At 43.8% G+C, this 25759-nt stretch overlaps 3 protein-coding genes across 7 annotated transcripts in view; 1 reads left to right on the forward strand and 2 right to left on the reverse strand.

The window, feature by feature from the left end:
* The window catches only part of LOC132954072 (oxysterol-binding protein-related protein 7-like), a 22445-nt gene extending 21609 nt beyond the window's left edge, over window positions 1–836 (forward strand). For all 3 annotated transcript variants that reach the window (XM_061026524.1, XM_061026525.1, XM_061026523.1), the window contains one exon: window positions 1–836. This exon is cut by the window's left edge and continues 142 nt beyond it. The gene's annotated coding sequence lies outside the window, so the exon portion shown is untranslated.
* A 1588-nt stretch (window positions 837–2424) lies between these two features.
* LOC132954094 (TANK-binding kinase 1-binding protein 1-like) lies at window positions 2425–19788 on the reverse strand. 2 transcript variants are annotated; one of them, XM_061026553.1, is made up of 13 exons: window positions 18629–19788; window positions 10749–10983; window positions 10390–10521; window positions 9605–9709; window positions 9343–9493; window positions 9045–9238; window positions 8855–8916; window positions 8663–8769; window positions 8181–8371; window positions 7615–7902; window positions 7434–7514; window positions 7062–7289; window positions 2425–5905 (listed from the first exon to the last, which is right to left on the reverse strand). In XM_061026553.1, the coding sequence occupies exons 1-13, from the start codon at window positions 18805–18807 to the stop codon at window positions 5777–5779; spliced, it is 2082 nt and encodes a 693-aa protein (XP_060882536.1). In that variant the 5' UTR covers window positions 18808–19788; the 3' UTR covers window positions 2425–5776. The 2 variants fall into 2 exon arrangements, with proteins under 2 accessions (XP_060882536.1, XP_060882535.1); XM_061026552.1 differs by having other exon boundaries at window positions 10743–10983.
* Window positions 19789–20898: 1110 nt separating this feature from the next.
* Window positions 20899–24066, reverse strand: LOC132954095 (lymphocyte antigen 6D-like). 2 transcript variants are annotated; one of them, XM_061026555.1, is made up of 5 exons: window positions 23635–24066; window positions 22810–22908; window positions 22540–22716; window positions 21547–21672; window positions 20899–21348 (listed from the first exon to the last, which is right to left on the reverse strand). In XM_061026555.1, exons 1-5 carry the CDS (start codon window positions 23681–23683, stop codon window positions 21218–21220), a joined length of 582 nt encoding a protein of 193 aa, XP_060882538.1. In that variant the 5' UTR covers window positions 23684–24066; the 3' UTR covers window positions 20899–21217. The 2 variants fall into 2 exon arrangements, with proteins under 2 accessions (XP_060882538.1, XP_060882537.1); XM_061026554.1 differs by having other exon boundaries at window positions 20899–21301; window positions 23635–24043.
* Window positions 24067–25759: the final 1693 nt, after the last annotated feature.

The following is a 25759-nucleotide window of genomic DNA, read 5'->3' on the forward strand; positions in this document are numbered from 1 at the left end:
AAAAAAACAAAAAACATAGTAATATAATGAAGAGGAATGATCCCCGTCGATTATGAACTGTATTCATGTTTTTACACTAATCCATGCATTAATATATCTGGGAGGCAGAGGAAAGGGGGGGCTAAAGAAGCATAAATGAACCTCTTAATACGTCTCATTTCTGTTAATGTAGAGGTGAGATGCCGCCATCGAACAAATGAAGACTGATTTAGATGAAGCCGGATGTCTTTCCAGCCTTTTGTCTACCTCTTGTCCATGATTTAGACCTAAAATAATCACTCATAATCCAGAAATCTTCCATTGTTAATCTCTGCCCTTGACAAAACTGTGGGTAAAATAATCATGCTCAGGTTACGATAAAAGCCTCTCCGTGTTTATTATACAATTTAAGTGTTAAAAATGACGTGAAATATTTTAGTCAGGCGCTTCTTTTTTTTTTTTTTGCTTCCTGCTGAGGGACTCAGAACACTTGGCGGTTTTCTTCTGGTTTGTTTTGAGGTGTGTTTCAGGTGAACTGGTGGAACTGTCAGTGGGTCTTAATGTGTAAATGTATCCGTAAAGTCGGTGTGTGTGTTTTCTGTTACACACACGGTTAAATCTTGTTATCCTGTCGGCTCATTTGAAAAACACTTGACTGCTCATTGAGGAGAGAAGGGAGGAATTTAAACGCTGACGGACATGAAATGCGTCTCTTGGATCTTTTCTGCTCTGTTGATGCGATGACGTATTTTTATTGATGTTTCAACGATGGACTTCATTAAGGAAAAGAGGCTTCTGTTAAAACCCTGCGAGATGTTTTTTCTTATTTTGTTTCAAATAAAAAACTTCTTAATCAATGTTGTGTTTGCGACCTTTTTTAGTCGACAGTTGTCTGTACAAACAAAATATATATTTTTACATTTAAAATATTCTTAACTTTACTATCACATACTTACAATTATTTAAGCTAGCTATTGTTCCAGCTAACAAAGCTGTAAGCGAGCACAATAATGTTAACTGTAATGTAAGCTAGCTATCTGTGTTAGCGAGGTAACATCAGTATCCAACAATATATTGTAAGCTAGTTGTGACATAGCTAATGGTAGCTTGTATTAAACAAGCTATTGTTCTAGCTAACAAAGTTTTACCAGGCACAAAAATGTTAACTGTAATGTAAGCTAGCTGTTAGCATTAGTGTTAGCGAGGTAACATCAATATCCAACAATATTGTAAGCTAGTTGTGACATAGCTAATCGTAGCTTGTAGTTAAGCTAATTATTGTTCTAGCTAACAAAGCTGTTTCTTTAGCGAGCCTTTTGATTCTGATCTACAAAGCCTTACTATTTTTTCAACTAAATCCAAAAAACAAAACCTGTGGCCTGCGAGCGATTCTAACACGACAATTTTGGCCTGCAAGAAAAACAGTTTGGACACCACTGCTGTAGGCTAAGCAAGCACATTCATGTTAACTGTAATGTAAGCTAGCTATCTGTGTTAGCGAGGTAACGTCAGTATACAACAATATTGTTAGCTAGGATCTGCGAGCTGTTGGGACATAGCTAATGTTAGCTTGTATTTAAGCTAGCTATCGTTCTTGCTGATAAAGTTGTTAGCAGGCACAATCCTTTAAGATAGTGTTTTATAGCTGTTGGTGTTAAACCAGGTAACATAAGAAACTTATATTGTTAGCAAGGAATTGTTAGTTGTTGCGACATAGCTAATGCTAGCTTGTTGTACCATAAAATAGTAGTAGTCTTAAAAGAAGTTTTCTGTGCACATTTGTCAAACGGAGTAGCCTATTTCTCATATTAACATAAAGAGATTAAGATTTACTTTATTGATCCCACAAGGGGAAAATTCTATTTTTACACTCTGTAAGTCATGAACATTCACATGCACACAAACAGGATCGTATGAGAGATGTCAGAGTGACGCAGCGGCCCACAGCGGGCGCTCCTGAGCTGGTGGTGAGGAGGGGGTTTGGTGCCTTGCTCAGGGGCACCTCGGCAGTGCTCAGGAAGTGATCTGGCACCTCTCCAGCTACCAGACCAATTTCCATATTTGGTCCGCACCGGGACCGGCGACCCTCCGGTTCCCAACCCAAGTCCCCAAGTCCCTACAAGTCCCCATGTCCCTACAAGTCCCCAAGTCCCTACAAGTCCCCATGTCCCTACAAGTCCCCAAGTCCCTACAAGTCCCCATGTCCCTACAAGTCCCCATGTCCCTACAAGTCCCTACAAGTCCCCATGTCCCTACAAGTCCCTACAAGTCCCCAAGTCCCTACAAGTCCCCATGTCCCTACAAGTCCCTACATGTCCCTACAAGTCCCCATGTCCCTACAAGTCCCTACATGTCCCTACAAGTCCCTACAAGTCCCCTACAGACTGAGCTACTGCCGCCCACTATCTAAGGACTTTTTAATATTTCTTCATCAAGGCAAACACGTTTTTTTGGATTTGAATGAATCTTTATTAATCTTTCTTAATTCCAGATCATTTACAGAACAAATCTTCATTCACATTTCGTACACATGATTTATAAAAGCATTCAGCCTGCTCTCTCTCTCTCTCTCTCTGATGTAAACAGTGAAGTTACAGTGAGGTATTAATGAAACAGACAAACAGCGCCCCCTGTCGGCTGCTTTCAAATCCTCATTCGACAAAGTTAAAAGAAGAATTGCATAAACCATTTTTCAGAGTTAATCAGTGAAGTAAACTACAATAATGTTAACGGCAAAAAAAAATATTTCAGTAATTTTTTTTTTTTTATGTTTTCATGTATTTTGTATGAATAATCGTTTGACCAGCGTTTGTGTGACTGTCAAATAATGGAAACACACACATGCAGATCACAAAGTGACCACTGACCCCTCCTGAAAGTGAGATTTAATCAGAATTTGACCTGCCAAAATCAATGTTTCCCAGAAACTGTGATAATGATGAAAAACAGGAAGGTGAATGCTCACAGAGGCTGATATAGAGTCAGTTCTGATCTCCCACAGTGCCTCCCTGCAGCTTGATTTTTAAACATTGTGCATGAGTGATCAGGGGAAGTGTCCATGAACACAAAGTGAACCTGCTGATCTTCAAACTGTAACTCCATCAGAACAAGAGTCAGATGAGTAAAATCCTTCTCAGTCCCACAATGTGTCAAACGGATAAAGACCTTTTTTTTTTTTGCTTCAGTAACATCATTTTATCTTTATTTTTTTGCTTAATATAGAGATAATTGGCTTTCATCCTTTCAACAGTCACAGCTGAAAACTTTCAGTCTCTGTAGGGTTCCCGTCCACAGTTTCTTGAGGTGAGTCCAGGATTCTTCAGCTCAGGTGTAGCTCGGATAAAATGGAAAAGATTCCTTGGCGCCATTACAGGAAGCTAACGGTACAGTCTTTTATTGTATTTTAAGAACAACAGGAATCATGTGGAGCGTCAAATCTCCAAAAACAAGACAGAAAAAAAAACAGAAATGTTAAATTCTTAAAGTGTAAATCATACTGAGTGACAATTTAAAACACACAAAAACGCCTTCTTTTTACAATTCGTTCAAATTTCTTTATCAGTTTTTACACGTTCGATGATTCAGGATTAAATATAATAAATATGAAGGATTGTAAATTCTTTCATTGTTATGGAAAAACTATTGCTTATAAGTAGCTCCAATTATATAGTGAGTCATTATTAGAAGCTTTTAGACAATAATATTATAATCACACATCTCATAATCCTGATGTACCTTCTCGTTATAATAAGCTAATTGGTAGTGTTGAAGTCAAGACCACTAACCAAGACCCAAGACATACCCGAGACCAGAGAGCCCCGAGACCAAGACAAGACCAAGACATACCCGAGACCAGAGAGCCCCGAGACCAAGACAAGACCAAGACATACCCGAGACCAGAGAGCCCCGAGACCAAGACAAGACCAAGACATACCCGAGACCAGAGAGCCCCGAGACCAAGACAAGACCAAGACATACCCGAGACCAGAGAGCCCCGAGACCAAGACAAGACCAAGACATACCCGAGACCAGAGAGCCCCGAGACCAAGACATACCCGAGACCAAGACAAGACCAAGACATTTAGAGATCAAGACCGAATCAAGACCAAGACCAAGGCAGGGCGGGACAGAGACCAAGACCAAGACCATTACATATCAATGAAAAATCATCATCTTGTGTTTAGGGGGCGTGTCCCTCACTGCCGAAGTTTTTTGTTCTTTTAGAAAGGAGCGTTTTCCTTCTAATCACAGTGATGGCGTGGAAAAATAGCCGATCGGTGGTGGTCTTGATTTAAAATCCAGAGTCCGCCCAGTCTGAGACCGAGACAAGACCGAGTAAATATGCTTTCCAAAATAGCCGGCGACAGATCATCTCTACTTCTGTGTTTCACGCCCGCTGATGTATATGTGGTGCTCCCTCTAGAGCCGGGAAACTTTGGTCACATTTACTTCTCACCGCCAGGGGGCCAAATCGTAGAATACAAAAACGATTACAGTCGATTATGTCTCAAATTGAACTCAACATGTACCAGTGATCAAATATTATTATGGACTTATTTCTGGTTTTCATGATTTCATGGCAGATTTTGTCCAATTAATTCATGTGTAAAAATTGACCTGAGGGCCACGTTGAGGGTTGATGGGGGTCGCATGTGGCCCCCGGGTCGCCAGTTGCCCACCCCTGGTCTAGAGGAATCCTCCAGTAACACGTTGTGAACATGTACGCTCACGACGCAGCAGGTTGTCTACCTGAGCCCTTCACGTAAAATGTTACCCATCTTTTTTTTGTCGCATTTCGAGAACAAAGTAGAAACGTCAAAAATATGAACTTCTTCTTTTGATGTATATCTTCTTGCACCATGCACTCACACTGAATGTTCCTCTTTTTATCCCGCACATTTTGAACCTTCTTCTCTAAAAGCAAAAGGGGGAAAAAGTTCCTCCTCCTCTTGTGTTCCTAAATCTCCTCTAATGCATCTCCATCTTTTATGGGACGCATTTTAAATTTGCTCATAATGATGAGAAAGTTTGTCGTTATTCTAAATACATCAATTTGCATTATTTAACTATCAGGGTTGATTTCATAATCAAGGCGTAATACTTCAGGGGTAAATGAAAATAAGAAATGAAGAGGACTTATAAAACTCTAAACAGAGATGATTTCATGATCAAACATAAAATAACATGAAGATAAAAAAAGTCCTTCAGATATGATGAGAATAGTTTTTTTTCTTGTATAATAATTCATTATTCTTACGATCATTCTCAGATTTTCTCGACCTTTGATCCACGTTCACCTCACAGGAGTTCATTGCTGTTCCAAAAATCTTGAAATTGTCTTTTTATTGTCTGAAATGTGACGCGAGAGGCGGAGCTTCCTGGTGGTTTCTCAGACCCGTTCAGACGCTTCTGCATCAGTGAACATCAGAGATAAAATCCCTCTCATCTTCTCTTCCTTTTTTTTTTATCTCTTTGTCTTTTAAAAGTTTTCAGTTAAAAGAGAAAAGATTTAATTTGATGGTTAATTGTCGATATGTTTAGTGACGTCAGGCGATGTTCGTACTTCCTTTTCAACACTTCAGCTGGAGGGAAGAAAAACTCGTTCCATAAGCGGTTCAAATTTAAAAACTGATGTATTGAAAGTCAGAAGGAAGTTCCCCATGAGCGAGGCGTGTGACCTCCGCAACCAGAAGACGGAGGTCGTACAGGCGAGGGTCCAAATCCTCCGATTTATCCCCCCTGGATTAATCCTCCTCGAAAACAGTCGAACAATGGAAGCAGTGCTCGATAACACAGATCAGATTTTGCTGTTTTCCAGGTGAGAGTCGATGTGTTTGATCAGGGCGTCGTCAGGGTAACCGGTGGGGAAGGTCAGCTGACACAGGGGGCAGCTTCGGACGGCGCTCTCTTCAGACTCCATCCATAACTGAGAGACAGAGGAAGACACAGGAAGTCAAAACACGGGAAAGAAACATCCACAATGTGTCCGTCTGTGATCTGACGGGTTGAACAAAAATGAGATTTGTTGTTGTGTTTCGCGGAGTTAATCAGGATTTTAAATGTGGGATTAAGTACACTAACACTTCATGCCACCCCAGTTTTAAAGAAAGCATTCCATGTTTTGTTCCCCTGAACAGAAAAGGCTTTTTGTCTGAGTGAAGATTTAAGAAATGTCACTTTACAGTCTCTGTCAGATTCTCCTCGTGTTACAGAGTCTGATAACCTGAGGAGCAGGATGATTAGAATATTTAATAATATGATCAAAACTTAACAAATTTTACTTGTTTTTTTTAATTGTATTTATTTAACCAGGAAAGAAACTCATTGAGATTAAAAATCTCTTTTTCAAGAGTGTCCTGGCCAAGACAGGCAGCAAAACATTAACAGAGTTTCACAGCCAATCTTTCAAATACAAAATACATTAGACATTAAAAGACACAAATAACAAAATCCAAACAGCAAAATGTTTGTCAAAAATCATCCACAAATCAGGAAGAACATCTACAGCCAGATGTATCCGCCTCCAGGTCATTTAACTTCCTCTTAAAAGCATCCAGCGAGAGACGTTCATTAAGTTTCATCTCTTTTTGTAATTCGTTCAGAGTAAAGGGAGCAGCAAACTGAAACGCCTTCTTCCCCACTTCAGTTCAGTTCAGACTTTTGGAACAGACAGTAAGAAAAGGTCCTGAGATCGAAGATTATAAGTCCCTGTACTCTTTTAAAAACACGACAATGAGACAAGAAGGACCCAGACCGACAGCCTGACAAATCTAAATCTTCTTCTTCGTCAATATTTGTCTTAGATTGGAGTGAAGCCGGTCTCTGTTTGTTGGTTTGATTTGTAATCCAACTGTTTCATGTTTAAAGGAGGAAAAAGTCTTTATTCTAAGCTGCTTGCTGGACCTGTAATCAGCTTGTGGCAGCTTGTTTCTGATATTTACATAAATACAGAAAACATCTCGTTTGGGTCTAAAAAAACACATTTTTATTTATTTTTCTGTTCGTCTACTGGACTGAATATTTTTCCTCTCACAGACTGTCATCGGCTTTGTTTTGATCCTCGTCATGTTTCCTTTACTCACGTTGATGGAGGGCCACGACTGAGCATGCTCAGTGTTCATGTAGGGAGGCAGATGGCAGGAGAGGGTGGCAGGACCCTCGGGGGCCGAGAAGGAGGGGTGGTGGGGCTGTTTCCTAGGAGACGGGAAAGACGGGTGTAGAGGCTGCTCCCTGGGTGATGACGAGCCGATCCCGACGGCGCCAAGCGTCCGGGGCGGGCTGGCAGCCGGCGACAGATACGGACACACATCCTACACACACACACACACACACACACACACACACACACACACACACACACACACACACACACACACACACACACATCGTCAACATGAATAACGCAGATTTAAAGCTGCAAGAAGACAGACACATTGTATTATTATCATTATCACCTCTTCATCGTCAGAGGACTGTGGGGGGGTCACCAGGGGGGTTGGCTCAGGCGTGTTGTCATGGTGACGGAAGTGATGAACCTGAGAGGAAGAATATAAGAAGAATAAATACAAGTGTTACAGTTTCTCTTTTCTGACACAATAATAAAAATTAAAAACATCAAAAAGTTCTGAGTCTCACCTCAGCGTTCAGAGGGAAGCCCAGGTCCAGAGCGCAGTGATGAGGACTGCTGCTCAGACTGCTGCCCCCTCCTCTCTCTCCTCCCCCTCCTCTCTCTCCGCCTCGCTCGCCCCCAGCTCCATGAGCCGAGGCGGGTCGGACCAGTCCCATCAGAGACGCCCGGAGCTGACTTTTGGTTTGGCCGTAGCCCTGCGTCTCCCCGAGGAGGGAGCGTGGTTTGGGGAGGGTGGAGACCGGGTCCCTCAGCAGGCGAGCCTGAGGCCTCTGGACGGCTGATGGGTCGGATACCTGATGAAAGTGGGGGGTGGGGGGGGGGGGTCGAGGTTGGGACATGGGACAAAGTTAACAAAGGTTAATCATCTTTAAAAAGGTCACCAGACAGTTTTTGATATGCAGAAGAGATCCAGTTTATTCTTTAGATAGAAACATCAATGAAGCCAGGCTGCAGTACCTCATGTGGCCACTTGAGGCTCCAAGAGCGAGCCAGTCCCCATTAGACTCTGTTAACCTTACAGCTGAATTAAACCTGTTTACATCCTGTTAGTGTTGTGACATCAGAGTCTCACCTCAGAGTAACTACGGCGACCCTGGAACTTTGCTCGTAGGCGGCTGCTGGTTGGCTGATGGGAGTAGGAGGCGGGGCCGTCGTTTGGGGACAGAGGAGGAGACGGGGTGGGGAGGAGCCTATCGGGGGAAAGAGAGGGGCGCTGGGGGGAGGTGGGGGAGAGACGCTGAGGAGCAGGAGGAGGACGAGAGACTGAAAAGAGAGAGAGAGAGAGAAAGTTAAACTAAATCAGATCAGAAAATCTCCTGCCCCCCTGAAGGACTAACCCCCGGTTCCATTGCCGCCCCACCCTCTGGAACTCCCTCCCAAAAATCATCAGAGACTCCCCCTCACCCTCCACCTTCAAGAAATCCCTAAAACCTGACCTCTTCTTCATCACTAACAAACTCTGTTCTCTTCCTCCTTCTCTCACATTATTTAATCTTTGTTTTGTTTTCTTTGTTTAGCGTCTTTGAGGACTCTAACCCAGGCCATGTGACCTACCCGGCTCCTGTGAGACTTGCTGCAGGAGGTCGGTCTGTTTCACGGCCAGATTTCTGATCCGTCCCAGCTCCTCTGTTAGCTCGGTGTAGGCTAACGCTAGGTTCACTCTGCGAATAAACACAATCAAATAAAAATAAAGAAGAAGAAACGATGTGATTTGAAGATTTGTCTTTTTTTTAAAATGAGACTCACTGCTCGTCTCCGGCTTTCTTTATCCACTCTACATCACAGTGCTCACAGTGCGACTCCTGAGACTGAAACATAAACACACAACCAGCTGAGGGTTAAATTTGAAGTAGATGAAGGTCAAAGGTCGCTCACAAACGTTCATGTCCACTATACGTTTTGAGGTCCGGCAGCCCTCGGGTGTAACGACTCGTACCTGTCTCTGCGCTTTCCGTAGCTGAGCGACCTCCAGCTGCAGCCTCTGAAGCTCCGCCCTCAGCTCCTTCTCCCTCTTGCACGCGCCGTCCGCCTGGTGCCGCGCCCCCTCGAGCTCCGCCTCCAGCCGCTGCAGCTTCAGGTCCGAGAGAGCGTCCAGGCTGCGAGAGCTCTGCAGCGTCGGCCCGCGTCCCTCTGAAGACACAAATCACACAACATCTTTTTTCATCTTCAAGAGAGGAGGGGGGACAGAATTTGGACTGCAGCACCCATGGGTGACGTCCATGTGGTGCACTAACCTCGGGGTACGTCCAGGCCGACGTGGCGTTGAGCCTGCTGAAAGTCTTTGCTGTGCAGCTGAGCGCTCAGCTTCTGCAGGGACGTCTCTCTCAGTCTGAGCGCAGACTCCAGACCGTGGATCTGCTCCACATGCTGCTCTGCGAGAGTCGTCTGACACACACACACACACACACACACACATGTGACACTCAAACTGTTAAACATGAAACATAAACATTAGTGTGTGTGTGTGTGTGTGTGTGTGTGTGTGTGTGTGTTTACCATCTTGTCCAGGTCTCTCTGAACGTTGCTCTTCTCCAGGTGGATCTTCTCGTAGGCCTGGATGACTTCCTCCAGCCTCTCCTCTCTCTCTTTACTCTTCTGGAGCTGAAACAGAAAACAGGAGAAAAACTGAAATAACATCATGAAAAACCACACGGTCAATAAATAATGGGATGAGTCACTTTGTCCCTCGCCGTCCTGCAGCCAGGCTCGTGTCAGCCTCAGAGGATTACTTGATGACTCGAGGATTGATCTCAATATTTCATAATCCTGAATTCACAGTCAGGCACCAAGACTTTCCTGAACCGTCCCCTACGTCCAAGTCTCGCCTCAAAACTTAACTTAATGTGTTTTTGAGTCACTTCCCAAACGGCATCATAACTGACCCACACACATCAAAGTACAGAAAGAATGCTGGACTCGATTTCCCTGAACGCTTCCAATTGATCCGTCCCCCAAAATGATTTGATTTGTTGAAGTGTCTAAAAGTTTTAATTCTTGTTGGCGTTTTTTGTTTTGGATTTTGAAAATTTCAAGAAAAATCAAAGAATCGAAAAAGACCAAGTACTTTGAGTTTTCTGTTGTATCTTTCATCACAAGAAGTTCACTGATTTACAAAAGTCTTTAAAATGCTGTTAGAAGAAGAGACGCTACATGAGACGTCTTGACCTTGTCCCAACTTTTTTTTTGTCGGCATCAGATTCAAAACGGGCAAATCATCTGAATCTGTTTGTGTCCAAACTTTATTTATTGGCGTCGTATTGTTTGATGGATGTTTGAGGTACCTCCTGAGTGAGCGAGTTGACCCTCTGCTGCAGGTTGGTGGTCTCTGATTGGATGATGCTGGTGTCCTTGATGATTGGCTCACAGGAACGGCACATTATCCTCTCGTCTCCAAATTCGCTCATCACAGGAAACTACAGAAAAAAGAAGAGAAGAAGAAGAGATTCACTTCTCTGGACATTAAAGTCGAGCTCTTTACATTCTTGTCTATGTGTCGATGAGTGTGTGTGTGTGTGTGTGTGTGTGTGTGTGTGTGTGTGTGTGTGTGTGTGTGTGTGTGTGTGTGTCTCTGTGTGTGTGTGTGTGTGTGTGTGTGTGTGTGTGTGTGTGTGTGTGTGTGTGTGTTGCTCGTGACCTTGACCTCGTAGTGTTTGAGCTTCCTCTTGATGCTGCTGTTCTCTCTCTCCAGACTGGCCAGCCTCGTCTTGATGTCGTGGTAGGCGGCGGCCAGAGCCAATCCCGACGCCGGGTACATGTCGTCCGGCAGACGATTAGCCGTCCAGCTGATCCCGGACACGCCCACATCCTCCCTTAGCCCCTCCCCTCCTCCCAGCAGCCCCAGCTCTCCTCTGCGGAATAGATCCATCGTCAGATAGCTGCAGGAACGGAGAGAGAGAGAGAGAGAGAGCAGTGGTGACTTCTGGGTAATGTAGTTTAAAAATAGAAAGGCTGTTTGGACATGACAAGCTTTGTCTCTATTCAGGGGGTTAGCATCCTATGAAGAACTGCTCGCCGTTTCCTGCGTTGACAGCTCAGGCCGAACTGAAATGAGACACTCTGGTCCTGTTGCCTAGCAACCACAACAATGGCTGCACGGGGACTAGCTAGCATAAAATAATTTAAAGATTCAAAGTTTCGCTCCCTGTTGACTGAGTTTAAACTCTGCTGAGTTTGAATTCTGAATGATTTTACTCGGTCATAAACTCTCGATTTATTCAACTTGGAAACTTTGACCACGGCGGTGTGACATCAGAGCGAAAGGCCGTTGTGTGAATGTGGAGAACGTCTGCTCAGTGAGTCACTTTGCACTCTCCACCTCGCACAGAGGGGGCACTAATGGACGTAAATTTGCTAAGCCCCATGCTTTGGCAGAGGTGACACAGTGTGTGTGAGTGTGTGTGTGTGTGTGTGTGTGTGTGTGTGTGTGTGTGTGTGTGTGTGTGTGTGTGTTCAGGCTGCAGCCAGGAGCTCACTGAGGCTACCAGCCAAAGGTTTGGTGTTTCCCATCTGCTGCTGTAAGACTACATCCTCCACTTTGTGCCCTTTGACTCTTACCATCAGCTTCTGTTGTTCTGACTGCAGAACATGAACCTTCATTCAAAATGACTCAGCACAAACCTTTTATATCAGACTGGGACGTTAAAATTACGCTGTTGAGGAATCGATATGAAGGTACAAAGACGTAATGACAGAGGAGCTCCGTCATGGCGCTGTTGCTGAATCAACCTCACAAGAAAAGGTCTTCTTCAGTTACCAAGAAAACAGACCGTCCAAGGTGTCGGCATCTCAATCTTTATATTTTTTCTGAAGCCAATTTTTTCTAAACAATGAAACGCTATCTTGGAAAGTGATAGCATAAGATCGCTAACCCCTGTTTTTATCCTGACCCCGCCTCTCAACCAAATCCGACCGACTGCAAAAAGATTTTCACGAGGAGAAAAAAAAGCTGCAAATTTAGTAACGATGCAAAGTTAAAAAATGTGTTCAAAAGTACAAATAAAGTGTTAAACACTAAACCAGGAGGAAACAGAAAACAAATGCATCAACCTTAATCACGCTGCAAAAACACAGATGATGCAAAATCAACCAACAAACTTCAGGACTTCATATCCAGTCAGCAGAAACAAAATGCTCCACGACTTTCAGCACATTCTTCACAGAGGTCCATGAGTTTAAAAAAAGCAACTTTCTCCTCTAAATAACAAGATAGCTTTGGTCTACACTCCTGAAGTCTCTGTTAGGTTTCTGTTAGTTTGGTTATATCAGCTTTACAGTCAAAGATCTTCTCCTTCTATCACACTGAAAATAAAGACTAACATCATTCTGCTGTTCCTCCTTCCTGTAAACTTCATCTTTCAGAGTGTGCAGCTACAGAGTCTGACGATGTCAAATCAAAAATACATCCAGCCTCAAGTGAAACATAATTCAGATGCAGAGCCGCAGGAGATCCGAGCAGCTCTGCAGCACGTTAACGTTTCATACATGAACATCTCAAACAGCCGAATCGCTCCTTTTATAAAAAAGCGTGCACACGTTCCCAGACGAGAGAACGCCGCGGGTTGGCAGGACGACATTTCTCTCAGTTTGAGCATGCATCATGAACACATCACAGAAGACAAATAAAAACATAAAACTGAGTGATGGATTCTCACTCAGCATGTGAAGGGTCGTCCCTGCGTTCATAGACGTTACATTCAGAGCATGAGCTCGCCGTTAGTAAGGCTGAGAGTCATTAGGGGCGTGTCCTATTTGATGTGGATGTTTTGTAGCTGTTAAGACAGGAGGCTTAAGGCTCCGCCTCAGCTCCAGCTTGACGCCTGTTTCTAGATTGATCAAAGGTTAGTTAGAGTTTACAATATGGCCGCCGCCGCCGTCGTCGTGCTTCATAACGCCTCCCGAGACATCAACGTGTGACGTCACTGAGACTGTGTGTGTGACGTCCATGTTTTATACATCCTGTGGGTCCTGTCCTCCACACAGCCTGGTCAGTCTCTCAAATGGAAACCTGTCTGTGCAAAACGGAAATAAAAAAATAACGCTTGTACAATTTTTTGTTTGAGTTTTGAAATGTGTTTTTTTTGCCGCGTGGTAGCGAAGGTTTACTCGAGCTCTGAGGCCATTTCAGGATCATTGCAACCGAAGCAACTCACTCTCTCTCTCTGTTTCACCGATATGCAAGTACTCCATGTTCCCTTTGCCTGAGTGTGTGTGAGTTTTACTGTGTGTGTGTGTGTGTGTGTGTGTGTGTGTGGAGCCTAGAGGCAGCTGCAGTTGCAGGGAGGTCAAAGCATCTCTCTGCAGATAACTCCCACTCTTCCAGCCCACAGACTCTGTATCTCCTACACACACACACACACACACACACACACACACACACACACACACACACACACACACACACACACACACACAGTAAAACTCACACACACTCAGCCCACACGCTGCCTGTGTCTATTGTCTCTCTTCTTTCAAATTTTTTTCCTCGTCTCACTCAGCTCAGTTGACTTTTTTTGGGGATTAACACACAGACACACACACACACACACACACACACACACACACACACACACACGTGGAGCTGGCCGAGGGCAGATCAGAGCGAGGCCATATGTCTCCATCACATGGTTGTTTCACTTATTAATGGGCTAACGGTCCACGTTACCCACAATCCCCTGCAGTCAAACAAGAAGCCTCGGCTGCCTCTTTTTTCGTCACAGTGTTCGCAGCGATTATCGAATTTAATTTAGACTCGTTTGACAGGTAAAGAATGAAAGAACGCACCGTAGAGGAGAACAGAGAAACTTTCAAACTGTGAACACAGAATAAGAAAAGTGAAGCGTTTCAGGAAACCTGTTCCCGTTCAAGACGGAATTAAAGATTCTCCTCCTCTTCAACCAGTTTCAATAACTCTCAGATCTCCTCAGAACATGTCAGTACTCTGTTTTCTGACAGCTGCAGAACTACCTGAAGACTCACAACCATGAAGACACGATAACTTCATTTGAGCCTCACACCCTGAGCGTGACATCACAACAAACATGGCCGCCGCATCAAAAATCTTCAGTTCAAACTGCTGCAACAACGGGATGTTTTTTTGTACTTAAATGACCCATTTGTGAGCACAAGGAAATGAATGAACTCAGGAAATGAATCTGAGAGCGCTAATCACACCGCAGAGCAAACGAGTTATTAACCACCAGAGTAAACGTCGACCCGACTGATCGGCCTGATTTGTGGTTTTTACTTAAAATTTTGCTGTAGAAAGTGTCAAGACAACATGGCCACAGTGTTTCAGTTTTAAATCCAACGTCAACATCATCAATAATAAGGACGGAGGAGGAGAAGAAGAAGAAGAAGAAGAAGAAGAAGAAGAAGGAGAAGAAGAAGAAGAAGAAGAAGAAGAAGAAGAAGAAGGAGAAGAAGAAGAAGAAGAAGAAGAAGAAGAAGGAGAAGAAGAAGAAGAAGAAGAAGAAGGAGAAGAAGAAGAAGGAGAAGAAGAAGAAGAAGAAGGAGAATGAGAAGAAGAAGGAGAAGAAGAAGAAGAAGAAGAAGAAGAAGAAGAAGAAGAAGACGATAAACTGTGATTAAAGTCAGGCAAAGCAAAGATGTGAAAAAGGAGACAGAACAAGAAAGAGTCCTTGAGGACATGTGCTTGTATGTAAGCACAGCTGAAGGCTAATTTACTGAGTGTGTGTGTGTGTGTGTGTGTGTGTGTGTGTGTGTGTGTGTGTGTGTGTGTGTGTGTGTGTGTGTGTGTGCGCAGTGAGCACTCAGCAGGAAAGCTACAGAGACAAAGAGAGAGGATGAAAGAGGGAAAGAGGCGAGGGAATCCTTATGAGAACTTTTTGTTCTGCTGCAGTCGAGTCACTTTTTCAACACGTTAGAAACACGCTCTCAGAGATGAAGGTTTCCTGTTTGACACGATCTCGTTAATCAAATTAAACTTCTATCTTCTCCTGGAATCAGATTTGGTTCAGATCAAGTGTGTGCTGTTTGAGTGCGGTTCAGATGATCGTATTAGTTTTATACTTTGGACGAGGGTTCTGGGCTCAGAGTGAACGCCAAAGAGGATTCAGACTCGATCTCCTGTGAGCTGCGTTTCAGTCCAACACTCATCACTGTGAAGTCTGAATCTCCCTGATTACATCCCGCTGCGTTCTCCCGTCAGCTCACTCCAAAAACTTAGCTTAGCGCCCCCTGCAGGCCTGGAGAACTTATTTTGAAGGGTTTTACAAAAAGTTCAGAAATCAGTGAGGGAGAGAGAATGAGCCACGGGCCGGATTTGAACCCGGGTTGCCCCGCTTTGAGGACTGTAGCCTCTGTCCATGAGGTGTGCAAACTAACCGCTAGGCCACCTGTGCCCCGCCTGCAGCACTTCAACAACATCACAGTTTTAAACGAGTTACTGCTGTTTCAGTAGAATGGTTTCTCACTATGTTGGATGTTTAAAGTTGCAGCTTTTGGCCCTTGTTGGCCACCGTATGCCTTCCAGATAATACACATGCCCTCTTAGCACATTTCTTTAACTGTGCAGGACTTTTTTAGGGCCTTAAAAATGCAGTTTTCAACACATGCATAGTCCCTGTGTTGAATAATACATCTAATATTTTCTCATGAGAATAATCCTCCTTCCTAATCGACAGACCTCATCATGATTCTGAGAATGTCAGGACGATTAAGAAACCTTTTTATTCCCTGTTTTTTTTCCTTCCTGCTGTGTTTGCTGTCAGGACTCGTGTTCACACTCTGTAGTGTTGCAGGTCATCGTCTCCTCCCACACAAACACCACCTCAAAACGTGCTCTCCAAGCCCCTTCATCTCCCTCTTCCTCCTGCAAACACACTCGACTGCTGCTTCAGCCCGACACAAGTAAAATAAACTTCACCTCACTGGACTTCATCCAGCTGATATCCCAAAGAACGAACGAGCGAGCGAGCGAGGAGACCACCCACCTCCAGCTCGTTTTAGTCCTCAGATGTAGCGAGGAGATAGGACAGTTTGAGGCCTTGAATTCAAGGTAAGGCGGGTGGATTTTCAGGGAAAAATGCTTCCTGAAAATCTTCACTTCAGCCGTGGTATTTTATTATTCTTTGAGACATCTGATGGCGAGTTGTGCAGAAAGCTGAGAGCCGAGGTGTTACATTTCAACTTCTGTGACCAAATGAGCAGTCCAAAGGAAATGTCTGCAAAAAGGTTTTTACAAAAGAATCCAAAAATGACAACGAGCACTAAACTGCTGAATATAACCCGTTCATCTTCAGGGTGAGCTGAACGCGTGAACGCTAACAGTTCAAGTTTTCACCTCGTCCTGTCCCCTGGGAACATTTTTGCAAGATGTGCCAGCAACAACACAAAGCGTCAGCACCTCATAGCTCTACAAATTCATCTCACATCTTCTCTCCAACATGTTCCCTGAATCAGACGCACTTGCATGACATTGCAATTTTTTCTTAAAGCACAACAACTTTCCTGCAAATGTCATCAATCACCCTTTTTCCCCCCTTCACACACATTCTTCTTTTTATCCCCCTTATAGGTCGACGATGTCATATCAAAGTGATCATGTGACCGTGGGAACATACGGGTGATCCTATAGCTCCTCCAGCTCTGTAAACGTTTGATTTCCTTTTCCCATTTTCTGCATCACTTAATCCAGTTTTTTAACATTCACACATCCAGACATAAAACTGATTCACCAACAAAGCAGGACAAAAAAAAGAAATCAAAACATAGCAAATGCTTCTCTTGTCAAATGTGAGTTCATAGTTTTCATAATCTCTGAGTATCAAACATTTTATTCTCCATGCATGGACACGGCACGCTCCACAAACATCTTGATCATCTTTGAAATCTGAATCTTTACAAAGTGAATGAAAAGCCTCCATATTCCCTCAAACATCTGTTAAATCACACTTTAAGTTCTCCTCTCCAGGAAGGCCCGACTGAATAATAATCAGTCTGTAAAGCTCTGATCGATAAATGCTCATTCTTTTTTGTTATAATTATGTTTCCTGAGACTCTCAGAAAACAGCCTCACTCTTATGAAACCAGAACAAAGATGGCCGACTGCTGACAACACAGTTTCAACTTGAAACTCTTTGATGAACACCTACAGACTTAATGAAGATATTTAGGATGGTTTCTGATTAGAACTCTGAAGAACAGCTGTCCATGTTGTGTTTTACCTCTGGTCACTTCCTGTCAGCACCTGTGTGTCCAATCAGACTTAAATCTGTTTGTTTACACTTCCTGATGTTATTTCCTCTTTTCTAGATCCTTGCTTGTGCTGTTCTCACTCTCTGATGTTCGTCGCTTTGGATAAAAGCGTCTGCTCAGTAAATTGTAGAATTAAGAGAAACATTTGAAATCATCAGGAAGGTTAAGAAGCTTTTTTAAAGTTTCTGAAAATATCTAAAGGATTGTTGAGTAAGCAGGATGTTGTGAACATGTGAGTGCTTTTCTGTTTGGATAAAAAAACATTTAAAGATACAAAGTGGTGATTCTGAAAAGCGTAGTTTTTAATGTCCTATTTGGAGATTAAATTTGAGCTGATTCCTCTATAATCCCAATCTGTAAAATGATGCAATAGCATGTTTAACAAACTGCTGCCAAACTCTTACACTAAAGCTGTTCTTCATCTTTATAGTTATTAAATTAAAATAGATTATTAAGGTTACTGTTAGCTCACAAAAAAACCCATCTGACCCTGATATCATCTACTGACTAAAATAACTTCATGTTTTGGTATTTTTGATTAATGAAAATGAAGTTTGTACAAGCTACACTGCTTTTAAATATTATCCAAGTAAACAGAGCATTACTTGTATTTAAGTTAGAAACTGTAAATTATTTTTTTACAGTATAAAACTGTAAAAAAAAAAACATCGTGTTCTTGCAGCCTGCAGTACAATAAAGAAAATATATCATGTTCCATCATTCAGTGCATGCTGTTGTTAAAGTAACATCATGTTATGTAGATTATAGTGAAGGGAACTACAAGCTGCAAGTGTTATTTACATGACAAGTGTAGATGTGTGCTAAGAAAACCGACAACACCTGAACGCAACACGTGTAACCGTTGCCCTTTCTACGCTTCGATACGACTCGCTGCTCTATGAAAATGTGCCCAATGTGTTTGTGACAGTCAGATCCAGAGGTGCCAATCACAACAGGAGACATGAAATCAGTCTCAATAAAAACAATAATAATCATTAAATATTCACCGCAGGAGGTTCAGAGCTGCGGGACATTTCTCTCTCTCGTGTCGTCGCTGTCATGTTCATGTCGGTGATTTTTTTGTCCGGTGTGTCTTTCTAATGATCGTAACAGCGTCACTGCTGAGGCTGTCACAGACCGCATCCACCGCTGCGCAACCAAAACATCATCCAGCCTGCCTGACCCGCCGAGAGGAAAACGGAAAGCTCGTTTTAAAAACCGGTGAACGAGGATTTAAAGAGAAGAAACGGGAGATACCGGCAGAGACAGAGAGAGGAAGGAGGATGGAGGAGCAGGGTTACTCACCTCTGTGAAGAAAAACCATGAAGATGATGGTGGTGGTGCTGATGGTGCTGAGGAGGGTCGACATGACTGGAGTCTGACATCAGCAGTGGATGCTGCCGTGTGAGTGTGTGTGTGTGTGAGTGTGTGTGTGTGTGTGTGTGTGTGTGTGTGTGTGTGAGTGTGCCTCCCCCCTCCCCCATTTAAGTACACAAAGAGAGGGAAAGGGTGAGGGAGGGGAGGAAGACTTCCAGGGATGAAGATCAGCCTGCAGTCCTCTTATCATCTGTTTCATAAAGTGACATTTAAACAAGATTCTTGATGCGTTATGCACATGCTTTACACTGTCACAATAAACCAGGATTAGATGTTTTAAAAACCACATGTAGGACAAAATCAGAAAACAGATAAGACATACAGCTTTGTCCACAAGGGGGCACCAAAACCGACGCAAGCCAAAAGTTCCTCACACGAGCTTTACAGAGCGTAACGATGATGCAGAGGGAGACTAGTTCATGCTGAATATAAAACTATGAAGTATAAAAATCAGAACAACTTTTTTTTTTTTTTTTTTTAACTGGACTGTAAAAGGTTTTTTATTCTAATGTGAAGTTGGAACTTTTGTGGACAGCTGAAGAGAGAGAGTAAATGTTTGGAGGAGAGGGCGAGCGGATGACGTGCAGCAAAGGGCCGAGGTCGGATTCAAACCCACAGCCAGCTGCAGCCTCCGTACATAGGACGCAAAACCACTACGCTATCTGGCGCCCTTTAAGATGTAGAGTGACTCACTGTGGAAGCGAGTCCCTAGTGGACACTCAAGGAATTGCAGTTTTTTTCCTTTTCTCCTCTAAGAATGATGCATGTTACCACTTATACAGATTAAAGTTTAAACATTAAAATGAAAGCTTTATACTGGTAATTTATAAAACATATCACTGGGATGTTGGGATTTGAGTCTGGACGAGTGTTATAAGCAGCGTGTGCATGTTTTTCTATCGGATGTTTTTGACCTGAGAGAGTCTTAACGTCGCTCTTTTTAAAAGCACCTTCACTGTCTTACTGTGATTAACTCCATAAACATGCAGCGATGACATTTTCTCTGTATGAGTGTCAAACGAGTCTCTGCTGGACTCCCTCTCTCTCTCTCTCCCTCTCTCTCTCTCTCTCACCACAGCAGCTCTAATTTGCTGTGTCAGTGGTTTTGAATGAGGGGGGTTGTGTGTGTTTGTGCTCTGTGTGTGTCGACTCCTCAGACGTGAGTCACGTTGGCTCCACTGGCCTACATTCAGCTCTGGACACACACACACTCCATTTATACATTAAATACAGTCCACGATTTGCTTTATTTACTGTAGAACTAAAAGTATTAATAGCCCGGGCTTTTATTTACTTCAGTCCATGAAAATGACCCTGCTGTTATTTGGTTATATGACACAAGCTTTTAAATATTTTCAAACAAATCACGTGCACAGCAACGATGGGAAAGACGATTAAATTATAAATGAACAAAAGGAAGAATCATTAAGGATATCAATAAACTAATTAAATAAATCACTAATATGATCCAGCTTTATAAGCCAGAATCATGGCATGCACACACTTACGATCATTATTCTGTCTTTCTTGGACGACATCTTTATTTTTTCTCTGTCATGCTGCTTTGTATCCTTCATTTTGATCCACGCTACATGTTTACACAGTGGTCTCTAACTTAAGAGCTGTGCCTATAAATCCCTCTATCTCAGCCCTGCTCAGAACAGGCTGTTTCTGTGTCTGTACCTTTAAATATGTAAATGAGCTGTGTCTGACCACGCCCCCTCTCTGGAAGGGCTTGGGTGCACTCGGTGCTTTCTCGCTCCATGTCCTATTGTTTACGGTGAGAAGTCAGACTCAGAGGGCAGAACAAACACCTAGCTGTGGGAGTGTCACCCACCTGGGGGAGGGGCTACTGCCCTTTGTGATGTCACGAAGGGAAAATCTCCAAACGGCCTGTTTGAGCACACATTTTCTGAAAAGTGGAGCAGGCAGAAGATGGAGAGGATGGACTTTTTTCATCATTGGGGGGTTTGTAGACGGACTAGAGACACATGTTAGAGTTAGAGGAACATGGAGAAGAGGATTTAACATAAATAACTGAAAGTTTAAAGATAGAAGGAGACGTGAAAAACATTATAAAAAGAGAAAGTTCAACATCTCAAAGCGTCAGTATTTAAGTGTCTCTTTATCTGATATGAAGATTGTTCCTGTCAGTTTCAACAACATGTGCTCTCACTGTTCCATTCAGTGATGATTACTGTGTGTGTGTGTGTGTGTGTGTGTGTGTGTGTGTGTGTGTGTGTGTGTGTGTGTGTGTGTGTGTGTTCATATCTGAGCCTCTATCTGTGTGTGATAACGTCTGTATGTGGTTCAGCCTGTTGTACCTGCACATGTTGTCGACGTTACACTGTTATGAAACACTGAACTCCCCTCAGCCTTGTGTTGGTTTGTATGTGTGCGTAAACATGTTTAAAATCTAAAGCAGGACTTTATGAGCTGCGACAGCAAAGGTCAGCAGCACGGCGCTCATCGCGACGCCGCGGGGAGCTCCACAGGTGATCTCCATGTTTCCCCCGATCAGAGAGCCGAACGTGGCCTGGAGGCTGCAGAGGTTGCCGGAGATGCAGCCGAGGAGCAGAAACTGAGTGGAGTTTGACGTCCCTGCAGGAAACGGTGAAGAGGTTTGTTATCTGATGGCGTGTGATCAGCTGTTCAGAAGGAAAGGCGAGAACAGAAGCAGGAACAAAGAGATGATGATGCATGGTGTTTATCCTAATTCAAACTAAGACACAGCGCCCTCTGGTGGTTGTTCTGTACTTCACATGAGAGGCTGAATGAACATCTTCTGAGCATGATAAACGTCTAACATGAAAGTGTGTGAAGGTCATTTTCAGGCAGGAACTCACTGGTGCCGTTGAAGCAGCGGTCCTCGACTCCCTGACAGGACAGGGTGGAGTTACAGGTCCCGTTCTGGCTCTCAGCGAGGCTCCCGCACACAGGACACTGCTTACCGTTCGCTAGAGTGTTTGGAACTGGAAAGAAGGAAGGGAGGAAAACGATTATCACAAACTTATACTGAATTTTTTTTAAGATTTATTTTTTGGCTTTTCTGTGCCTTCACTTCGAGAGATAGAACAGAGGATAGAGCCGGAAATCAGGGAGAGAGAGAGTAGGGAATGACATGCGGGAAAGGAGCCACAGGTTGGACCCGAACCCTGGAAAAACACAGCTTCCACCCATGGGGCGCCCGCACAAACCACTGCGCCACCAGTGCCCCTTATGCTGAATTATAAGTCAGGTTGAGTCGAGCATCCACACACACAGCAACACACAAACATCTCTTTTTCTTAAAAGAGAGATCCAACCAGCCAGATCTCCAAATCTCTAACACAGCTCCAACACTACAAGATTCTTAAAGGGAACATATTCTGAAAAATCCTCTTCTTCAGTGTTTCTGAACATATATCTGTGTAACCTGAGAGTCTACTGACCCACAACATGTGAAATAAACCATCCAGTCCTTTGTTTGTGGTCTGCATAAGTCTTACAACACAGAGAAAAATGCTCTGTTTCAAATGTGCTCTCCTTGTGATGTCACAGTGGGATTCTGGTAAAAAAAACAAAAACCCTCCCCTCCCCTGGTATCTCCACCCATGGACTCCACCCCCAGCCTAGAACAAAACTCTTACACATTTTTATTCTCACTATGAAGGAGTGATGTCTACGGGGAAAACTAAGGGGGGGGGGGGGGGGTCATTACATTTAAAGAGACACACACACCAAAACGGAGCGTTCTGAGAGAGCTGGTTTATACAGGGTCACAAACCTCCTCTGGTGCTTGATTCATGTTATATTTTGAACAAAGCACAGATGTTTCATTTAGATTTAGCAGATCTTACCGGCCAGAGTCGGGAAGTTGCAGTTGTCTGTGGTGCAGCAGAGCTGATGGTGACCTTCTTTAGCGACCCCCACATTGACGGACCATTCGACTTGAGTGTTGAGAGGAGGGAAGCAGGAGAGCAGCGAGGAGCAGCTTTTATTCACAGACACACTCGTGAACGGACCGGTCTGCCTCACTAAAGAAAAAGGGATTAAAGTTAAATGATTCGCAAACACTAAATCTGATAATTCACTATTTGTTGTGACGTGTTGAAGGAGCTTGCACCCACAGGAAGTGATGGTTCTGCAGGCTGAGAAGACGGGACAGGTGACCGAGGTGGAGTTGGAGCAGTTGTCGTTGTCACACATGTGGCAGCGCAGCGACTCGGCTGAAACACAAACACGATCCAGCTGACCCACAACGCACCAAAGACAGACTCTAAACGACGTCAGCAACATGTTTCTATCAAGTCAGAGTCTGCTCCTCGCTGTGTTTGTATCCTCGTATTTAAAGTAGAGAGAACAAGCTCTGATCTGAAAACTAGGAAGGTCTTGTCAGCTTGGTGGGTGAATCAAAAATTACTTTAAGAAAAAGCTAAAGACCCAGCTCTTTCATGAATACCTACTAACTTAATGATGATGGTCTCCATATTATTGATGATGATGATGGTAATGACGATGGTTTTTGTTTGATAACGACGACTTATAAGATGGTTTCTATACTGATTAGAGCTCTTAAGAACTGCCCTCAATGTTGTGCTTTGCCTCTGGTCACTTCCTGTCAGCACCTGTGTGTCCAATCAGACTCAAAGCTGATCGTTTGCTCTTACTGACATTGTTCCCTTTTTTCTAGATCCTTGCTTGTGTTGTTCTTCCTCTCTGATGTACGTCGCTTTGGATAAAAGAGTCTGCTACGTGAATTGTAGAGTTATGATTTAGCTTGGGTTTTTAAAAAGTCAAATCAAACTCCATCAATCATCATCAAGAAACACCTGCCTCCAGATTTAAAATTAAACTCCCGGTTACAGTCCTAAACATGTAGAAAGCAGTTAAACCTTTTTGTTCTAGCACAGGATGCAGATAACTCAAAGGAGGGATCAGAAGCAGGGAGTTACCTGTGCTCAGCAGCGAGCAGGCGAGACAGAGAGTCAGCAGCAGCTTCATGGTGGACGGAGGTCGCAGCTTTGTGGCGTTTGGATCAGTGAGTGGAAACTAACAGAAGAAGGTGGGTGGTACTGTAACACGTCTGGTTTGATTCAGAGATAAATTCAGACGACTAAAACAGGTAAGATCTCATACCTGTGCTGTGAACATGTTGGTCATAACTCAAAGTTTCTCTGCACAACAATGGCTTTAATCATCACACAGTATCTTAAAAACTTGGCTGAATCAAGTTCAAGGTACCCGACGGGAATCTTCTTTCACGGTCTGCAGCTTCACCGAGTGTAACAAAAGGTGACACGATAAGAAGTCAGGTGAAGATGGTTATCAATGCAAAACTGAATCTGAGCGCTCATTGCCTCTAAGAACGAACTGGCATGCAGGTTGTGAGTTCATGAGGGCTTGAAAAGTCATGTCATTGAATGATTAGTCCCTGAACGCATCAGATATGACTTCACGGTATCCCAGGGGAGCGGCTCACCTTTCAGGGCTTCCAGTGTAAGTTGGTGTTCTGTCGGAAAAAACGCTACCATAGCATGAAACGATCCCGATCCCAGGTCGAATATCTTGACGGACAATAATCCTCTTTGCCAGTGGTTCTCAACTGGAGGGTCTGGACCCAAAAGTGGGTCGCAGAGCCATTTTCAGTGGGTAGCGAACATGTGACTGTGAAGTGCTCTTAAAAAAATGTTGGTTTTCCATCACATGTTTCCGTACCATCTCAGGTCCAAACTGCTCTATTTTTCATTCAATAAATCTGATTGGTTGAAAAAACATCACAAATTTGGGTCAAGATTTCCATGAAGGAGTTGGTGGTGGGTCCTTCGGCCAGACCAGTTGAGAAACCACTACTTAACGTGCCCAGTACAGAATCACTTTCAAACACTTCTACAGTTGCATTTTCACTGTGCGGAAACAGGAAGCATGGTTTGATACTCTATAATTCAACTTCTGTTCAAAGGACCAAAAGACTCTAGGTTTGTCTTTGCAACATCTCCAACATGCAGCAGGTGGTGCTGCAGGGCCGTGAACCAGCTCGCTGTTTAGACGTATGCTGAAGCTGAAGATGAAACTTACTGTAATGCTTCAAAACATAAGAAGGCTACATCCGCTGGAATATTAATCCCATCATAACGGGTTCAGAAGTCTGGGTCAGAGTTTGAAACAGTGACAGACATTCCTGAGCCGATCTGTAACCGTGTCTCCCCCCCCCCCTCACAGGGGCCTCTCCTCCACATGCTACAGGTCCCTCTCTCTCTCCCACATTCCTGATGACCCCGAGCTGCTCCAACCATCACAACAAACTGCCTCCTTAAAGACTTCACTGAGAGGTGATGACACACTCCACAACCCAGACGCAGCAGACTGTTGTGTAACTAGTAAAAACAAAATCCCAGCTCGGCGGGGTCTCCTCCGCCTCTGTTTCCATGCAGGTGTGAGGAGGACGCCCGGAGGAAGAATAAAAAAAAAAAAAACCCTGATGGGAGCAGATCAGAAGGAGCGCCGCGCAGAGCCGGATAATAAAGTGAAAGAAGCTCTGGGTCGTCTCAAACCGCAAAGATCCCCCAGCTACACGGACCCCTGCCAGCTCAGACAACGCAAACACAACGGTAACCTGAGAAAATAAGCACACACACACACACACACACACACACATGCCTACGCACAGTATCACACACAATGAGCTCATGCTGCTTCTCCAATAACCATCAAACCGACAACAGAGCAACATGAGAGAAAACTTTATCAAACTCCAGCTCAACAATCTACAAAACTTCTGTCTGTTGCCGGGGAAAGAACAACAAAATATCTCAAAGATTTCACATTATTACACAAAGAAAACGGGTTCATATCTTGCAGCTTTGTGGCCTGGTTAAAGATGGAAACTATCAGCACATGTTTGTGTTTGGGTCTCTTTTGGCTTCAGCTCAGTGTTTGCACGTGAGCGTCTGAAGAGCGCTGCTTCATAATGGAAAGCAGAGCTGCAGTCACACAGCACCTGCTGCAGAGAGGCTGTGACGACGGGGACGACGTGTTGATTCTCACAGACTTTTAAAAAAGTGTAAATAGATGTTAAAG

This window comes from Labrus mixtus, chromosome 20 (genome assembly GCF_963584025.1).
Source record: "Labrus mixtus chromosome 20, fLabMix1.1, whole genome shotgun sequence".
NCBI classification, from domain to species: domain Eukaryota; kingdom Metazoa; phylum Chordata; class Actinopteri; order Labriformes; family Labridae; genus Labrus; species Labrus mixtus.

Bases quoted from the DNA above. Each gene is read 5' to 3' on its own strand.
- LOC132954094 (XM_061026552.1), bottom strand. From the start codon at position 18,807: ATGGGGGAGGGGGGAGGCACACTCACACACACACACACACACACACAC. The intron at 8,917-9,044 runs GTACGAGTCGTT...TTTATGTTTCAG, and splicing joins TACGGAAAGCGCAGAGACAG to TCTCAGGAGTCGCACTGTGA. The intron at 7,903-8,180 runs GTGAGACTCTGA...CACTTTCATCAG, and splicing joins GTCGCCGTAGTTACTCTGAG to GTATCCGACCCATCAGCCGT.
- LOC132954095 (XM_061026554.1), bottom strand. From the start codon at position 23,683: ATGAAGCTGCTGCTGACTCTCTGTCTCGCCTGCTCGCTGCTGAGCACA. The intron at 22,909-23,634 runs GTAACTCCCTGC...TTTGTGTTTCAG, and splicing joins CTGCTCGCTGCTGAGCACAG to CCGAGTCGCTGCGCTGCCAC. The intron at 22,717-22,809 runs GTGGGTGCAAGC...CTTTTTCTTTAG, and splicing joins CTGCAGAACCATCACTTCCT to TGAGGCAGACCGGTCCGTTC.